The sequence below is a fragment of the Sarcophilus harrisii genome, chromosome 1 (assembly GCF_902635505.1).
Source record: "Sarcophilus harrisii chromosome 1, mSarHar1.11, whole genome shotgun sequence".
NCBI classification, from domain to species: Eukaryota; Metazoa; Chordata; class Mammalia; order Dasyuromorphia; family Dasyuridae; genus Sarcophilus; species Sarcophilus harrisii.
Genome location: NC_045426.1, coordinates 570,388,920 through 570,409,006, shown reverse-complemented (window position 1 = coordinate 570,409,006; position 20,087 = coordinate 570,388,920). Strand labels below are relative to the sequence as shown.

At 32.1% G+C, this 20,087-nt stretch overlaps 1 protein-coding gene across 3 annotated transcripts in view; it reads right to left on the bottom strand.

The window, feature by feature from the left end:
• The window catches only part of NECAB1 (N-terminal EF-hand calcium binding protein 1), a 197,160-nt gene that overhangs the window by 162,871 nt on the left and 14,202 nt on the right, over positions 1-20,087 (bottom strand). For all 3 annotated transcript variants that reach the window (XM_031946962.1, XM_031946963.1, XM_031946964.1), the window contains exon 3: positions 3,342-3,450. In XM_031946962.1, the coding sequence (XP_031802822.1) occupies positions 3,342-3,450 (109 nt within the window). The remainder of the gene's footprint in view (positions 1-3,341; positions 3,451-20,087) is intronic.

Below are 20,087 nucleotides of genomic sequence, written 5' to 3'. Positions count from 1 at the left end.
CCCAAACCCAAATGACAATCTTACCTACCCACCTACCCAGAACTAAAGATGGTGGCCTCTAAGCCCAAGAGATTGGGAAGTAGGTGGACAATGGAGGAATAATGAGGATTTCGGGCAAGGATACACTAGAACAAGATCCGACCAACTTTCAGAAGTTAAACCCTAAAAAAAGAATTTGCTTTATCATTTTGTTGGCTTAATAAAGTGATTGAGAGTTTTATTGATTCAGATTAAGTTTAAAGTTTTTAATACATTCTTTGTTTTCATGGGAATTTGGGTGTTAAACATCTGTCTTCATAGTTCACTGGTTTAGAGGTACCTAAGTTTCTAGAGTCTAAGCAGCTGTACCCAGTCCTGGAGAGACAAGGTAGAGGGAAGTCATAATGGAAAAAATTCCCAACTATATCTTCAAGTAATGGGAGTTCCTGAACCTCAGACAACTAGTGAGAGAAAGGGAATTACTAAGTAGTTTCAGGCTCAGCTTTACGCTCTAAAAATCCTAAATTCTAGAGTCTGGGAGATCTGGTAGAGACAATACTTCTAGAACATCAAAAAGTCTGGAAGGTGGTGGTCTAAGGCCATTTTTACTGACTACAAATAAGACCTACAAAACCAGAGGGAACACAAAGCTCTTTTTTAAAATTAAAGGAATTTTAGGATGAAAATGAATTCATGTAGACAAAGCAAAAAACAATGCATTAACTCCAAAGTAAACCCCACCAAATCAGAGTGATTTGGGGAAAGGTTACTTGGGTTCATAGACACAGCAAAATGATTCAAGCCAAGTTCCACAGCAATCTTTCTACCACAACCATTGGATAGAAAATCCAGCAAATGATACTGACTACAAATAAGACCTACAAACCAAGAGGGAACACAAAGCTCTTTTTAAAATTAAAGGAGTTTATTCTTAGGATGAAAATGAATTCATGTAGACAAAGCAAAAAACAATGCAGTAACTCCAAAGTAAACTCCCCAAAATCAGAGTAATTTGAGGAAAGGTTACTTGGGTTCATAGACACAGCAAAATGATTCAAGCCAAGTTCCAAAGCAATCTTCCTACCAAAACCATTGGACAGAAAATCCAGCAAATGGTACATCCATTAAGGGTCTAGAATATTACCAAAAAAACCTCTCTAATAAAAGTGCATATTATGGTATGTACATTTCATTTTAAATGCCTTTTAAAAAGATATTCTTCAATGTCTATTTATATTATGATTTTAAAAATTTTTGTTGGTATCTTTTATTTTTACATTAACTATTTCTTCCAGTAAATTCCTACCCTACCCTGACAATTGTTCCTTGCAAAACAATATAAAAATGTAAGTGTGTGGGGAATTCCACAAAACTGAACTATTTGATTTTGCTGATGTTATCCTTTAACCTCTATAATGTGAAAGTAATTAGTTTCTTGATTCATCTTACTTCATCTTGTTTCATGTATGTCTTTTCATGCTTTTCTGTATTCATAAATATTTATATTGTAATGGTGATTTGTAAGTAAAATAAGATTTGGCAGAAGGCAAATTTTAGATATTACTGCTAAAATATCAATTTTATCTCCTTCCAAAGGAGACCCTTTGGACCTGACTTCCTCCCCTGCCAAAAAGAGTTTTAAAATCTATCTTTTCTTTTCTTTCTTCTTCTTTGTAGAGAAATTTTGAATTTATTTAGAAGGCATATTATTAACAATTTTCCAACAATAGTCTAAGGATTCTATCATTTCTAATAAGAGAAAAAGATGCTTCCTAAGAATCACCATCCTCAGGGTTAATTTTCTAGCCAGTCCAAGTTTATTTTCTTTCTGTGAAGAATCCAAATCATAAGGTGGAGCTATATTTCTGGTAGACTAAGCAGAATTCAGTAGAAAAGGAAAAAATATCAATATATATATGAGAGCTACTATGATTTCTTCGAGGGAGCTAAATGGTTTGATGGATAGATTTCTGGACCTCAAGTCCAAAAGACTCCTCTTCCTGAGTTTGAATCTGGCCTCAGAGACTTACTAGTTATGGTCCTGAGCAAGCATTTTAACCCTCAGTTTCCTCATCTGTAAAATGAATTAAAAAAGAAAATGGCAAGCCACTCCACTCACTGTCTTTGCCAATAAAACTTCAAAGAGTCATGAGGAGTCTAACATGGCTAAAAAGTGACTGAACAACATGAGGTTTTTTGGTGAGTTTTTGTGAGTCTTGCATTTTCTATAGGATAAAAGTTAACCTATACTCAACATACCTTCTTACCTTGAATAGGAGCAAATAGATGCTATTTATTATCCTCATTTTATAGTTAGGACACTGAGGTAAACAGATTAAGTGACTTCCCTAAGGCCACACAGCTAATAAGTTTCTGAGGAAAGATTTGGATGCAGGCTGGCACTTTACCCATCGTACCACCCAAGTGCCAGTACATACACAGGATATTAAGTGATACAGGAAGTAAGAATGTTGGTGGCAATAAAAAATTAATTTAAAGTCATGCAATTTTTATAATAGACTTTCTATATCTTGTTGCTGTCCCAAATAATGTAATTGTATTTCGAATAATCAGGTGAGTCAATATGATATAGAGGGAAATATGTTTGGCTTAATGAGAGATATGATTCAAATTCTTACTCTGATGTTTACTATTTGTTTCTTACCCTGCAGGATTGTTGCTGAGAAAATGTCTTGCAAACCTAAATATATTATATAAGTATTAGTATTATAACAGGTAAAACTAGACTCTTATCTATATCATCCATTTTTTCCAATTTTTTTTTAGTTGTTAGCACTATTGGATCATAAATGCTGTAGGATAATTTTGGACTCTAGTAAAATAAGAGATGTCCACAAAAACAAAGTGAAAAGGAGGATATAGGCAATTACAGATATTTCAAACAATAATCCAGTGTTTGTTCAATTGAGACTTTTTTTGTTAAGAATGATATAAGGATAGAAAGGTCCAAATTGTGCAAATAACTCAGTTTTCTATTTTGCTTTGCTACCGAAGTTTGATCCATGAAAGTTTTTGAAGGAAACAAATTCAAGTCAAAATGAAATAATCTGGTAATGTTCTACTCTCCTCTTATTAATGAGTAAAAATCTTCAAAAATCTAAGATACTGTTTTACATTCCATAAAGGAGGAATATTCTAAACTGTTTCTCAACCAAAGCAAGAAGAGTGCTGGCAGATATCTTTATTTTCTGATTCAAAACAAGGTTTTTAGGATTTCAAGTACTTAAATTATGATATTTCTCAGTTACATAATTATAGGATTAAAACCAGCTGATTATGGCAAAATCCCTTCTTGTTGGGTATATTCATTTACAAACTCCATTGATAAAAGAGCTCCTTACTTGGTATTGTGCGTGTCAATGGTATGGAAGAGCTTGTGCAGTTCTTCCCCACTCAGAACACCATCTGCAAAATAGGCTTTGAATTCTTCAAAGGACAACTTCCCATCATCTGAAATGACACAAACAAATACAAGCAAATTCAAATCAATGCAACAAACATTCATTAGGTGCCTTACTACATATGAGACACTGTGCTAGGTGCTAGAAATTTAAAGATGAACAACCACCTGGGACCTGACCTCAGGAAGCTTACAATAAAAAGGAATAGAAAATAGTTATGAATAGTGTGAAAAACCTTTTAAAAACTAGTTAGAACCAGACTTTTAAAAATCAGACTCTTAAATTTCAGGTTTAGAAGTTTCTATTCTATCTCATAAACAAGAGGAATCAACTTAGTTTCTATGACCTTAAACTAAAATGTAGAGTATGTGTATAAATACAATGGCTTCCACTGTGCAATACTCCCAAGTCTCAAGAGTAGTATTTAATTCCCTTTATTTTGTATATTTTGATGATATAATGAGAAGCAACATCACTAAGAACATCTGTGACAAGTATTTATTGTTGATAAGATAAACATTGGAACATAATATAATGTTCTTCTATTATTTTGGTTTAATTTGGTGGTATACTTCAGTGAGACAATTTAGTCCTTCCACGACACATTATATAGAGAAAAAGTTTTAAGTAGTGCCTGTCAATAATTATAACATCTCACAAGCATGCACATGTTTAAATATCCCCATTCTTTCATGAATGACTTAGGAAAATGATACTTTAGAGTATATATGCTCTATAGAGCCCTCTAGAAGAGGGAAGATTCGGGTTTTTTTCTTTATTGTTCTTTAAATGTTAGAAGAATTCACTTGTGAATCCCTTTGTCTTGGGGATTTTTTCTTAGTGAGCTCATTGATGACTTGTTCAATTTCTTTTCTAAAAAAGATAAAATATTTAAATATTCTATTTCCTCTTCTGTTAGGATGGGTAGTTTATATTTTTGTAAATATTTAACCATTTCATTTTATCAGATTTATTTGCATAAAATTGAGTAAAGTAGCTCTTAATAATTACTTGAACTTAATTTTTCATTAGTGGTATATTTCCCCTTTTATTTTTAATATTGATATTTTGTTTTTTCTTTCTTTCAAAAATAAAATTAACTCATTTTAAAATCTATGTTATTGTTTTTTTTCCCCAACAGAAGCAGCTTCTGGTTTTATTCAATATTTTCCCAGTTTTAATTGTATTAGTCTCTGCTTTAATTTTTAGAATTTCCAATTTGGTGTTTAATTGGGGATTTCAAATTTGTTCATTTTAAAGTTCTGTTTTTTTAATAGCATGCTCAATTTATTAATCTGCTTTTTTTCTATTTTATTGATGTAAACATTTAAAGATATGAAATTTCCTCTAAGTACAGCTTTGGCTGCATCCCATTAATTTTAGTATTTTGTCTCATTATTGTCATTCTCTTATGAAATTATTGATTTTTACCAATTTGTTCCTTGCTATCTACCATCTTTAAGATTAGATTACTTAGTTCAAAATAACTTTTACCCTCTGTTTTCAGGTAACTTTACTAAATGTAATTTTTATTACATTATGGTTTGAAAGGACATATTTTTTCTGTTCTTCATTTGGCCATGAGGTTTTATGCCCTAATACTTGGTTACATTTTGTCTTGGTATCATATACAGCTGAAAAAAATGCATAGTTCTTTTTATTACTAATCAGTTTTCTCCAAAGGTCAAGCACATCTAACTTTTCTAAGATTTCTACTTATCACTTTATGTTCTTTCTTATTTAATTAAGACTGGATTTGTCTAGTTCTGAGAGGGGAAAGTTGAGGTTCTCCACTAGTATAGTTTTACTACCTATTTCCTCCTGTAATTCATTTAACTTTTTCATAATAAATATGGATGCTATGCCATTTGGTGCACAAATGTTTAGTTTAGATATTATTTCATTGCTTATTATACTTTTTTGTAGCTTTCCTGTTTATCTTTTTAAACTAGGTCTATATTTCTTTTGCTTTGTCTAAGATCATTACTGCTATCTTGCCTTTGTTTACCTTAGCTGAAACATAATAGATTCTCCTCGAAATACAATTGGATTCTAGTTTTTTTAATCCATTCTGCCATCTTTTATTATTTTATGGGTGAGTTCATCCCATTCACATTCATAGTTATGATAACTAACTGTATTTTCCTTCATCTTATTTTCCCATTTATCCTTTTCTCTGTGTGTCTCTCTCTCTCTCTTTCTCTGTCTCTCTCTGTCTCTGTCTATCTCCATCTCTCTCTGTCTTTATCTCTGTCTCTCTCATCTAAAAGATTGTCTTGCTTCTGACCACTGTCTTTCTTAATTTGACCTCCTTTCGATAAACTATCCTTTTATTTTAGCTCCCTTTCCTTCTTCTTTCCATACCTAATTGAGTGGGTATGCCATTTGCTCTTTGAGCAAATTGGGATGAGAGTGAGGTTCAAACAGTTTTTGCCATCATCACCACCCCCATTTTCATGTCTATTGTAAAAACTTTTACTTGAGCTCCTTCTTTATGAAATGTTTTGCCTCATTCTTGCTCTTGCTTTTCCCTTCTCCCACTGCATATTTCTCACCCTTTAATTTATTTTTGAGATCATCCCATCCTAGTCAATTCAAACCCATGCTCTTCTGTGCACATTCCTTCTAAATGCCCTAATAATGACAAAGTTCTTGGTCCTTAGAAATATTATCTTGCCATATAGGAATGAAAACAGTTTAATCTATTTGAATCCCTTATGATTTCTCTTTCATGTTTATCTTTTTAGTCAGGGAAGGTTTTTAAGGTTTTTCCCATATCTTCTACAGGAATTGATCTAAGTTATTGTTCTCTCTCTGTATTGAAATTATATAATTTAATGGTCCTTCTCTAGAGCTGGAGAGATCCAGGAGTGACAAGAATTTAGAAATAGAGAAAACAAACATATTCTCCTGTGTGGCCAATGTGAATGTGAGTTCTATACTAACTAATTAAATATGGTAGAGTGCCCACTTTTCACAAGAGAATCAGACAATGGAGTAGCACACAATATCCAATCAGGAAGATTTCTGAAGCCCAGACTGCTTGATATACCAATGATCCTTTGTGAATAAACTTTACTTGAATTTACAGGTGCCTGCAACTGCTGAAACCAGTCTAGCAGCTCAGAGAGAGCAGCAAACATCTTGCTTTCTAACTTATCTGAAGAGCAGCAAATATCCTTTCGGACTTATTGTTTACAGATGTCTTCTCTCTAGACCTACACTTCCCATCTGAATTCCTGACTTTTTGTTTTTCTCCCTTAACCTATGCTTAGCCATAAATATCCCAAATAATCACAAATCTTCCAAATAAATACTACCTCTCCTTTTCCCACTCCCCTTTGAAAAGATGAGAACTTAGTTTCTCTGCTTCAGTTTGCAAGCTTCTTCTTAGGCAATAAATGCTTTTAAAATCTTTGTAAACTGTAATCAGAGCTAAATCTTATCACAGATTCTCCTTTTGGACCTGGGGTTTTTATGTTTTAGCAGTTCACAGGGAGTTTATTTTATTTTATCATTGTAATTAGCAGAGAACAGTAAGCCAAGGTATTATTTGGGGACTTTATTGACTGAAGATTTATGTTGGGGTTGATCTTTAAGGTTAATAATTCCTTATTTGACTATTTTTTGCTTGACTTTTCTCATATTAACATTACTCCATTAGACATGAAATCATAGCTCAAAAATTACTTTCATATAATGCAAAGCAGAGGATCTGAGAAATTACTTTGTATATACTTATATATGAACATTCTATCTCCCCCTTTAGAATAGGGAAGCTCTCAAAAGAGCTTGAACTAAAAAGAACATGAACTATTTTGCTTTTGTCTCTGAATAACTAGTACCTAGGGTAATACCTGCCTTAAAACATTATTTTTGAATAATTGATTTTTATAAAAAATAAATTTAGGCATCCTGTCCAACAATTTTAATGCATCCATCAATGCAAATAAATAATTATATAAATATGGCTTCAGAGATCTAATTTAGTTTGAAATATAGTTGAGAAATGAAATAAATGGAGAATATCTTCACTAAACCTAAAAAAACCCATAGACTGATCTCATATATTTCATGCTGCATCTACTACACAGCACCAAAGTTTCTAGTTGAAAAATAAATCCATCAATAAGGATTTATTATATGCTACTATGTGTCAGGCCTTGGGTATATAAAGACAAACATGAAACAAAGGAGAGAACATGTAGATATATAGAAAATAAATGTGACAATTTTGGGAGACAAGGTAGTAGCAGCTGACATGAGTCAGAAAATGTTTCATGTAGAAGAAAGTATTTGAACTGAATGTTAAAGGAAACTGAGATTGAGATTCCAAGAGGTGAGGTAAGGAGGAAATTCACTCCCAGGATGAAGGATAAATAATGTAAAGACATGATGACCCAAGATAAAGTCATAAAACAATATGAGGACCAGCTTTTTTTTTTAATAGGTTGGGTCAGGCTATGAAGTATTTTAAATTCTTAAACAGAAAATCTTATATTTGTTATAAAGGAGCCCCTGGAGTTTAATAAACATAGGAGTGATAGGTTTGCACTTGTGTTTTAGGAAATTATTATGGCAGCTGGATACATGATGGATTGGAATTGAGTAAAATTTGAGGCAGGGAAACAAGGCTAGTGCAATAGTATGGATGACAGATAAGAAGGGCCTGATGTAGTTAGTATGGGAGCAGAGAGAAGGAGACATTTGTGAGAGATATTGGGGAGGTATGGAAACTTGATTTTCTTTTTTGTTGTTCTAGTTTTTTCTTAGCACTAACATAGACAAAACAACCAGTGACTGACTGAATTTATTATTTTTTCCTGAATGTCATGTTTTCTGTAGTGGTTATTATGTAGTTGACTTATTGCTGGCTCTGAAATCAAAGGACTTGAACTTGTTCATATGCTGCTTCTGACAATTGCAACTTGTGACCTCAGGCAAGCTATTTAATCTTCTACATCTCGGCAACAATTGCAAAATTGGGATTTTGAACTAGAAGGTCTCTGAGGTCCCTTTCAGATCCAGATTTGTGATCCTGTGAGCTGATGTAACTCTCCCTACTTCAGGTAAAGAACCTTTTCACCAATCCCATTTCACCAGTGATTCCAGTTGCCATTAATGAAGGCTGAATCTTTTTGCCACATCCTTTTACTTCTGGTTTGCATCTCTATACATACTGCTTCTAAAAAGATGAAAATATTCAGACTTTGGAGGAGATATAGGGATAGCTTATATACAAATCTGGAACAAATATAGGTCAAGGATAGGAAAAAACAAAGATTAAAACTTTTTATCTATTAAAATACACAAGAAAAAACAATTTTTATCTTCTTTACAGTGGAAAATAACCACTGTAACAAATTTATTTTAACAGAGAAATGTTATTTTCATAGAGCCATTAACAGAAACTCAGGTTACTATTATAGGATCAGGGAGAATGACTACCCTAGGTACTAAGGATGGATCTTGTGACACTTCTTTATAATCATTCTTAAGTTATTTTAGTAACAAAAAATATATAGTTTCAAATAAGATTAAAAGCTAACCAATCCCAGGAGTTTTTCTGGGGCTAAAGTAGTTTTTTTTTTTTTTTAACTGTGATTGGAAAAGAAAGACTACAAATTAGGATTCAGCTGACATGGAGCATTTAAAGATGATGCCATACTTTTTTTTTTTTTTTTTAACATTTTTTCTAAGGCATTTCATTTTATTTTTCTCATAGAACAATATTACTTTTAAAATAAAAGAGCAAGTTTTAGAAAAGAAGAAAAAGGGAGAACAGGCACTGTCTTTGCCTTTCTTTGTGTTCCCAATGCTTACCACAGTGCCTTGAACATGACACATTCTTAACAAATGCTTGTTGACTGGTTGACTGATCTTTTAGTGCGTTAATGATATATTTGTGAATTATTTATTTAAAATTACTTATTTCAGAGGTAGCTAGATGGTGCTCTGAAGTCAGCAGGACCTGAATTCAAATCTGGCCTCAGATACCTAACACTTCCTGGCTGTGTGACCCTAGACAAGTCACTTAACCCCAACTGCCTCACCAAAATAAATTTTAAAAAAATATGACTTATTTCAGATTGAATTCAAGTTGTATTTTCCTCTTATGCAGCATGATTAAATTTTGATTGATACCAGGTTGCACATTAGAATAGCAAAATACTATGATGCCTGATTTCCTACAGAATAGAGTATTATCTGATTACTATGGATCAATGGTTTTCAGCTTTCTTAGCTTTCAAATCATCAATCAATCAATAAACATTTATTAAGCACTTAGCATATTCCAGATACTGTTCAAAGCACAACGAATAGAGAGACAAAAAGGAAGCCTACCTCTGCTTATCAAGGAACTTAACATTCTTCTGTGAGAGAAAAGATAAATGTACATATGTGTATATTTTTTAAAAATCTACAAACTAAATACAACTTAGCTTGAAGAATAGAGGCGCTAGCAAGATAATTGCATAAATGTTTGCATAGATTGGATTTAGCATATATTTCTATCATATTTAACTTGTATTATTTGCCATCTGGGGAGGGGTGGAGGTAGGAAAGGGAAAATTGGAACACAAGGTTTTGTAAGAGTTAATATTGAAAAATTATCCATGCATATGTTTTGAAAATAAAAAGCTTTAATAATAAATAAATAAATAAAAAGAATAGAGGCACTAGCAATTTGAGAAATTAAAGAAAGACCTCATATACACCAGATATTTCCTCTTCTATTGTTTAATCCAATTACTCTTGCCTTATGATCCAAACTCAATCTTTTTAAAATATCACACAATCTTATAATATAATAAGGGTAAAAAAAGGGAACAAATATTTCCCAAGTTCTTATTATGTGGCAGGCACTGTGTTAAACTCTTTACAAGTATCTCTTTTAATCCTCATAACAGCACTATGAAGTAGATACTATTATTCCCCCTTTTACAGTTGTAACTGAAGCAGATAGAGTCTCAGTGACTTTTTCTGAGCTGCCCAGCTAGTAAGTGTTTGAGAACATTTGAACTTGGATGTTTTTGACTCCAGGTCTAGTACTCTATCCATTTCAACACCCAAAATCTTATACTTATATAATTTCTTTGCATGTGCTTCAGTGTCTCATGAAAAAATTTAAATGTTTTGTTTTTGTAATCTTTTTTTTCAGGGAGATACTTATTTTCTGCATAATAAAAAAGGATGGTCCTTGCAAATGACTCTTTAAATATCATATTTTAATTTCTCTTTCATTTGGTATTATCACAAATATTAGAGCAATAATCTCTAATGGAAGCTATTAGAGCAATACTCTCAGTAGGAGGTGTAAGTTTGCAATAGTTATCTTTTTAGCAAGCATTTTAATGGATTATCTTTTCAAAACCATTGGCTTTCCTTTAATGTGTTATTTTATAATTTTGAATGCTTTAATTTTGAATATTTATATTAATATTAATCAAGTGCAAAATAAAGAATTCCAGAAACCCTTTATTTCTGTAAACTCATTGAGTAAAATGTGCAGAAAACTGAGTTTGCTCTCTATCATTTCTGGGGAATATCAAAAGGCTTCCTTGCTATGAAGGCTTGTTATAACTCTACTGGTAGTCTATAATGCAAATATCTGAAGTGAGTTCTTAAAAAAAAAAAGTCAAGATAAGAAATGGGAAGCACCATTTGTTGGCTCACATGATGAGTAGGCAGACAGAAATAAGGGGAAGCTGACCAGATGAAATATTGTGATGAAGGACACGCTAATCCACTAATACAAGAAAGTTGGAATACTAAAGGATTTGCAAGGTTATATATTTATAGTAGTTCATTTAGCTTGGGTATATTTATATACCAATCTTGGTGATGAAATAATTCACTAGAGGAAAAGTTTGGAGTTGAGGCTGAACTTATACTCTAACAAAGAGTTTAGGAATATTTAGTGAAGTATAGTTTCTATACTATATTCAATTTAAGGTTAACAAGGGTATGGAATTGCCATGGCTAATTCTATTATCTAATTTTTAGTTGTTTGTGACAATGTGTTTTTGTTATTCAGTTGCATTCAGTTGTATACTACCGTTTGTGATCCCTTCTGAGATTTTCTTGACAAAGATATTGGAATGGTTTACCACTTCCTTCTCCAGCTCATTTTACAGATGAGAAAACTGAGACAAATAGGAGTATGGAGGGTCACACAACTAGTTAATATTTGAGACCAGATTTTAATTCAGGAAGAATTTTTCTGACTCCAGGCCTGACACACTATCCACTGAGCCACCCAGTTGCCCTTTGTGATGGTGGAGTTTAAAGCCAAAAAGTAAAGGGAGTATAGAATATATTCATAAGAAGAAATAAGCATGCAAGATGTATCCAAGTTTCATCAAATTAATTCATGTGTATAACTCTATTATAAGGGTTTATGAAGCATTTTCTTTACAACTTTGTAAGGAAGGAAGGATTATTACAATAGTCTGCTGATTGGTTTGCCTATCATATTGGTTTTATATTCCAATCTATCCTCTATCCAGGTGTCGAAGTAATCTTCTTAAAATGTAGGTTTGACCATGTCATCCTTCCACCCCTACTTTACTAAATTCTAGTGACTTCATATCACCTCTTAAGATCAAGTATAAATTTTCTATTTGACAATCAAAGTCTCTAATAACCACTGTCCACACCCATGGAAGGGAGGGAACACCTAATTATACCTCAGTCTATACTCTACCACGTACTCTGCATTCCAATGACTTTAGCCTCCTTGCTTTTCCTCAGTGTTTTTCCTATTTATTTCATCTCCTAACTCTGAACATTTCCTCTGACTGTTCTTCGTGCCTGGAATGTTCTTCCTCATCATCTCTAATCTACATTTTGGTTTACTTAAAGACCCAATTAAAATTTCAGAAAGCTTTTCCTGATCCCCTTTAATTATAATGTCTTTCTTTTATGGAATATCTCCAATTTGTTCCGTATATTTTTATGTAATTGTTTGTATGTTTTATTTCATATTAAACTGTGGGCTTGCTGTGAGCAAGGACTGTCTTTTGCCTTTTTTATATTTCTAATATTTAGCACAGTGCATGCACATGTAGGTGACTGATAAATGTTTATTAATTGACTGACTGATTGAAAGAAATACAAGAATTACCATCAGACATCTTAGGTATCACCTTGGGTAGAATTTGGGATGTGGAGTCAGGAAAACCTGAATTTGAATCTTGCCTCAGTCATATTTACCAGCTGGATAATTCTATACATTTGTATTTATTGTTTCTGTATCTTGGATACCAAACCCTTATCTAAGAAATTTGATACAAAGATTTCCCTCCTCTCGACTTCCACAGTACAATTTTCTTAGTGCATTAATTTTGTCTGTTTATAAGTTTTTCTTTTTCAAATAATCAAATCTACTTTACTGCTGGCAATTACCTACATTCTTGTTTAATACCTCTCCTAGGACAATTTGGAGCTAACCAAAGGGTATAAAACTGTGCAAGCCCTAGCTGTGTAATTCTAAAAAGTTATATAAATCCTCTCAGCTCTGTATCCTAATCTGAAAATGAAAATGATAATAACACCTGTGACAGATAGTGGTTGTGAGAATCAAATGAGTTTACATATCATGTGCAAAGTGCTTTGAAAACCTTAAAGTATTGTGTAAATGGTAGGTATTGTTATTAGAAACGAAGCCATTGAGGCTCTGGAAAGTTAAATGAATTGTCTATGATCACATGGTGAGTAAATGTAAGAAGTAGGATTCAAGCCAATAATTTGTGATTACAATATTCTTGCCTTTTCTACTATATTATACTGTCTCTAATGATAGTCCTTTGCCTTTTTTTTTCCTGAGGCAATTGGGGTTAAGTGACTTGCTCAGGGTCACACAGCTAGGAAACATTAAGTGTCTAGGGTCACATTTGAACTCGGGTCCTCCTGATTTCAGGGCTGGTGCTCTATCCACTACACCACCTAGATGCCCCTCTTTTGCCTTTTTTAATAGTCTAAGGAGTTCCTTTTGTAGGTCCACACAGCAGGAGTTGTTCAAGGTAGGAAGAGTCATAATTGAAGGAAGATTAAGCATGAATATGATATGACAAAAGATCAAGAAAGTCTTGACCTGGAAGAAACCATATTTCAAAGAGTAGTAGATTTCTCTGATTTCTTTTTCCTTTAGAGTGAAGAAGAGTATAATTTTTTGCTAATCCCTTTACTATGATTTTCAAAGGATATTATGTTTGAGAAAACCAGGGGGTCTATCTTTAAGCAGGCACTCCTGAGAAATACCCACTTTTTCTTTTAGGACATTTATGTTACTAACAGAGAGCCTTCAATTTACCAGTGAGCTATTATGAGAAGTGATCTTCCTTCGGGGCTTCAACTCAGAATAAGCAGATGATGCAGGTCACAGAGTGTAGAGTTCAAATCCAGTCTAAGATATTTACTAGCTGTCTGATCATGCACAAGTCATTTCATCCCTATTTTCCTCAGTTTCCTGAACTGTAAAATTGGGATAATAATAGCACTTATCTCTCACAGTTTTTTTTTAAGGATCAAATGAGATAGGACTTGTAAAATGTTTAGCAAAGTACCTAGCACATATTAATTATTTAATACTTCCTTCATTTTTTATTTTTCCTTTTACAAATTTGACCATAACTGATGATTATTTGTCCTATTTACCTATATTGAAAAAAAAAAAAACAACTTTTAAATCAACCATAACAATTTCAACTTAGGGCTACAAGTAAATATTTAAACTCAGCAAAAGCCATCAATATAATTTAATCGTGGTTTCAATGATGATTTTAAAAGATATTCAAAAAATGATTAACATGCATGATATAGAGTCAATAACCAGTTAATTTGCAGATTTAATGATTCACCAAGAAAACTATAAGAAGTATACCTTGCCAAGTTAAATAGAAAAACAACAAAATTCGTTTGAGAAAACAAAAGATATAGAATATCAAGAGAAAGAATGTCAAATGTAGAAAATGTAGGGGGCAAAACCTTTTATGAACCTCACACTATATATTAATAATCATCAAAATTATTTCAATGACCTAGTGTTCAGTTGACTTGAAATGTATGACCTAGGAAATAAATTCTCTATTTAATATGGATTTCTAGGAAAAGCAGAAAGCAGTATGGCAGAATTAGGATTAGATCAATATCTTACAATAAGTTCAAGAGGTACACATAAAAATCTGAATATTAAATATCAAGATTTTTAAAATTTCAAGAAAAGAAGATATTGTATATCACAGGTATGAATAAGGGATGAATTCTTAACCAAACAAGGAATGAGGCATTTACAAAAAACAATATATCCCAAAGTGTCATGGCACTCCTTTTTCCCTCATATTTTGATGCACAAGCAATTTCAATTCTATTATTTCAACTCCAAAAGCTCATAAGCATATTTATGGAGCACTGGCAAACCAATTTGGAAATGAATTTCCTGTTTATCTCTTAAAGTTGATTAGGAAAGCTATGTAAAGCTAACAAATTTCACAGCTTTCTACTTTTGACAGAAAAGCAACACTTTTTTAGGGTGTGAAAACTACTTTTGCATTTTGAAAAAAAACATTAAGAAGAAAAAAGAAAATGTTTTCTTTTTTTCTCTGAAAATATGTTTTGTTTGACTTTTTGGAAGCCAGTTTTGCTGTCAGAATTTGTGTTTATGGTTTTTTTCCTTTCCTGCTTTGCACTAGTGACACCTTGGTTTTCAAAAAGATTCTTAAGACATGATTTCATGGAATATATATGTTTTATGTTAGTTATATCTATTACTATTGGAAAATCTGCTGGAAGTACAGAAACAGATAACAAGTTCAATTGGTAACATCCAAATAGTATTAGAATGGATGATTCAGAGGTTTGTCAAAACTTTCTCCCCAATCTGGTGCACTTTCTTTCTTAAAAAGGTCAGACATGCCCAGGACCTAGATATTCATTAATCCATTAATCCATAATCACTAAGCCATTCATTAATCAATCAAAATATTTATTAAATATCTACTTTGCACTAGACCATGTGCTGACACAACCTGTAATGAAAACAGAAAGGGAAAAAAGTGAATGTTAAATGTCACATTTATCATTCTATATGTTTTGTCTAAGCCACCACCTCTTCTACATACACTTCTCTGGTTTCCATTACATCTGTTCTCTCACCATTTTATACCATCACATTCTAGATCATTGGCCAAATATATCAAACTACATATGCCAGACCATTTCATACTCTCTGGGATCATTAAATGCTTTGATAGAAATGTGCAATTAATCACTTCACACATAAGTTACTATTAACAACATGGGAATTTCAAAGAAAACTCTAACCCACAATAAATATTCATTGTCTATAGTGCTCTCTGCCTCCCAACCCCATACTACAGCAATTTCCTGATGCAATAAATCACTGTTAAGTTTTGTTGTGTGATAAATTATTGGTATCTAAGTTTTCTTAATTCTCAAAAATAGCTTGTTGATTTAAAAGTGAAAAACTGTGAGATAAATTTCTTCTAGTACATTGCTGAACCTTATTTCCCAGGCTCAATTCATAAATTTTCATCTAATTCAGGAATATATGAAAATGTGTTGGGCTTGCTTACACTTTTAAGACACAGTTATTTCATTTTACTCTTGAGCTGCAGCTAATCATAGAGGCACATTAGATGTTAGAAGGGACCTTAAAAACCTACTAAACCATCTTTTTCAAAACAAAAATAAATATTTTAAAATTATTTTTGCTTTCTTCTTATTTATAATGTATAATAGCAACTTATTTCTGAAAAACATGATTAGTTTACCCATGCAAGAGTATTTTTTATGATTAAAATGGTCTTAGAACATTCAAATACTAAAGTAACTCATAAAATACAATCATTTTATTATAGTTGGCCAAAATAATTTCTTGATCACAAATGAGACCTTTTAATGTGAAAAATTAATTCTTCTAGATTACAAAAGGATAAAATGCATATTTATGCTTCAGGATTTTTATTCATTATGGAGAGATGAGGTGAGTCAGATCTTTTATAGTCTGTTACAAGAGAACATGTTAGCACCATGGCCAGGGATTGACATTTAAGAGGGAAAAAGATCTGATTCAGCACTAACATGGTGGATAGCAACAAAGCCTTGGCATTATTTGAGATATTCAAGTAGGAAGATGGCCAGTTACTAGTCCTGACAAATTTAATTTGACTTGCTGACTTTGGTGCATTTAAACAGTAGATAAGTCACTGGGAAAATTAGGAGGTATAGGAATAGGCTAGAATAGACTGGGGGCTTGAAAAAGACACTACTATATAGTCTAGGTTATCTGAAATAAATTTTCCCTAGCATAGATGTGTTTATCTTTTGCAGTGTGTTAACAATCAGGGAAGTATTTGGGGGTTATTGGTGTACTTATATAATCTTACTATAGTTACCTAACCACTCAGGACAATACTATCTCCACATGATGAGGATTTATTATTTGGAAAGGGCTGATTCTGTCATGAGACTTCTCAAAATAGTTCCAATTTCTGCTAACTTTTCTGAAATGCTTGAGATTTTTGTGAATAATATAGGGAAAAAAGTTACCTTGAATACTCTTTGTTTATAGATTCTTTTAAAATATCCTCTCCAACATACTAAGAGCACTTAATAAGAACAACAGCCAACACTTAAATAAATCTTTACTATCACTCAAAAAATCAGCTCAATTTATACATTATCTGCTAGCTGTCTGATAATAGATAAACATGGATCTTAGCATTAAAATAAGAACTCAAATAAAAAATCATTAATGGAAAATTTTTCTACTTAATTTTTTCTCTTCAGTTTCTTTTCTTTTTCCTATTGTGACATATGTGATAATAAAGCTTATAGCAATTTTGTAAATACATATATCATTTTAAAGATTAAAACAAAAAAGCTATTTTAATGTCATCAATGAATAATTACATGTATTTGAGATGCATTTTTTATATTTATTTTGCAATTTAAAAGAAAATAAGCAAAAACACCACTGCTATAGCTAATTACTAGTTATGGATTTTATCTCTTCAATAATTTTTCTTCCACATCATGTAACTTTTAATGAAACTTTGTATTTAGACAACAAAAATATCATACTGCGTACTTTTGTTTCTTTTATTTTCTTATGGCCAATTACTCTATCCATACAGAATTTTAGGCATTCAGATGCTGTTGTTACAGGATCAAATATTCATAACAATTATTTATTTGTAAATGTAGAAAATTTTGAATGAATACTATGAAAGAAGATTATTTTTACATTGCTCTATGCACTTATTTAAATTATGAAATCACCTTTATGCATTTTGTCTCCAATTGGCAGCATGTGGTAAAGATTTTGAAACTATTTAAGTGTGAATGTGTTATGTTTTAAAGAACCCAAATCTGGCCTCACAGGATACATACTAAATTAGAAAAAGCTGTGGGGTTTCAGGACCAAATACTCTGCACTTGAATATTTTAAGTAGGAAAAAAAATCATTCAGTTCTTTTAGATTGAGATAGATAATTCTCAACATTTGTACATTATTACATTTCTATTTTCCAATGACTTAAAAATTGAATATGGTTAATTTTTCTATATTAAAGAAGTTCTCCCCCCGCCCCAATCCAGACCATGTTTTTTTATCCCCAAGGCTTCAAACTCTCTGTTTATAGAGTGAATAGCTAGCAGAAAAAAAGTTGACAACAAGCAAAGAAGCGATAGATAGAGTGACAGAGAGCAGATAAGTTGTAGAAAATGCTGTAGAGATATATAGGGGCAATATAAGATTGACAAAGTGAATCAAAATGTTAGAACTTAAGGTCAAGATACTTGGTTTCTTGCAGATTAATCATAGACAATTCACTTAAAATCAATGAAAGTCAGTTTCTTTATAAAATAGAGATAATAATGCCTGTGGTAAATATTTCTCAGTGTTATTATGAGTGTCAAATAAGATAATGCATAAAATCCTTTTGAAAACCTTGGAGCGTTATGTTAATATAAATAATTATTATTGCTGTAGCTATTATTAACTTGCCATAAGTGAAAACAGGCAAGTCTCCTGATATCTTTGAGAGTGAATTCCCTCATATATAAAATAAAAATTATATTATGTGCCTTACAAGGAATTGTGAATTTTGTAAACCATCAATGTGTATCAGGATCACAGAATAATTTTAGAGACAGAAGGGATCTAAGAGTTCATTAATCATGATCATGACTGTAATTTCATTCTTTTCATATAATGAATATTAGAATTTTGGCCAAATGACTATGCTGTTTTTATTTTCTTATGTTTATTATATAATTATACAAGTGCAAAAATGAGAAATTAAATGAAAGTATTGGGATCAATAAAAAAATGTTCATTAAGCTCTCACAGTGGATCAGATACTGTTCTGAGTGTTAGGAATATAAGGAAAGAAATAAATTGGTCCCGAAAAAAATTGGATTTTATCTCAGAGGGAAGGCAGTAGTAGCTAAAGGAACTAGGGACAGGACTTAGAGCAGAAGGTTGAATTTGAGTCAAGAATCAAAAGAGATCAGGGAAACTAAGATGGAAAGTAAGAATGGAGAGAGTGCATTCCAGTTAGGAAGTATAGGTAATACAAAGGCACAAAGGCATAAAGATAGCAAATGGAATGTCTTATACAAGAAGCAACAAGTAGGTTAGTGTGAATAGATCTTAGAAGATGTAGAAAAAAAGAAAGTATAAGAAAACTGCAGAAGTATGAAGGGGACAGGTTGTGAAGAATTTTCAGAGAGGGAGTTGTAAATTTGCTACTAGAGATAATAAAGAACCACTGAAGTTTATTGAGTAGGAGAGGAGCATCATCAGAATATTCTTTATCAGAACTATTCTTTAGGAAAATCACCTTGGCAGCTGAATGGAAGGTGCATTGGAGAGGTGAAAAATAAGGCTGGATGATTAATTAAAAGGCTATTGCAAATCAATGTAAGAGGTAATGAAGGCCTGAATTGGAGCAGGTGTTATGAGAGGAGAGAGAATGATGTAACCACAAAAATGTTGGCTGCAGATTTATCTTTTACAGACTTTCTTAAATTAATAAGAATAATAAGAATGACATTTATAGCAAGTAAAGAAATGGAGGACCATGGCCATTCTCGCATCATGTCAAACAATTGAAGTAATTATTCTATCAGATATAATTGATAGGCCTTTGTAAAGGTTTCTATGCATAAAGCCCATATCCTCTAACCAACTATTGATGTGACCAGTAGAAACTCATTTGCCACCATGACTTCTTATATCTCTTAGCTTAGCATCTTTGTTCTGACTTCACTTTTGCATCACACTGTGACTAGTGATTTTAACCTTCATTTTTGCCCTTTTTTAAAGCTTTTCTAATGTTTAATCACAGGTTATCCCCATCATTTGTTTTATTTTTTAAGTTATATTGATGCTTTTTGTTTTTATATCCCCTTTTGAATGTGTTTTTCCCTCCATCCCTACTTGATGAATCCTATGAACTTTCATAAAAATATGTAAAAGGCAATAACAATTAAATAAAAGGAACAAGCAAAATAAACCTATGTCAGACATTCTATGCTTGATAGGCTATATGATATTTCATACCTCCGTCTCTTTGACAAAAGGTTTTCCTATTTATATTCTAGTCCTTATAATTGCATAATGTTCAATTTAGCTTTGTTGTTCTTTCTGTTTAATTG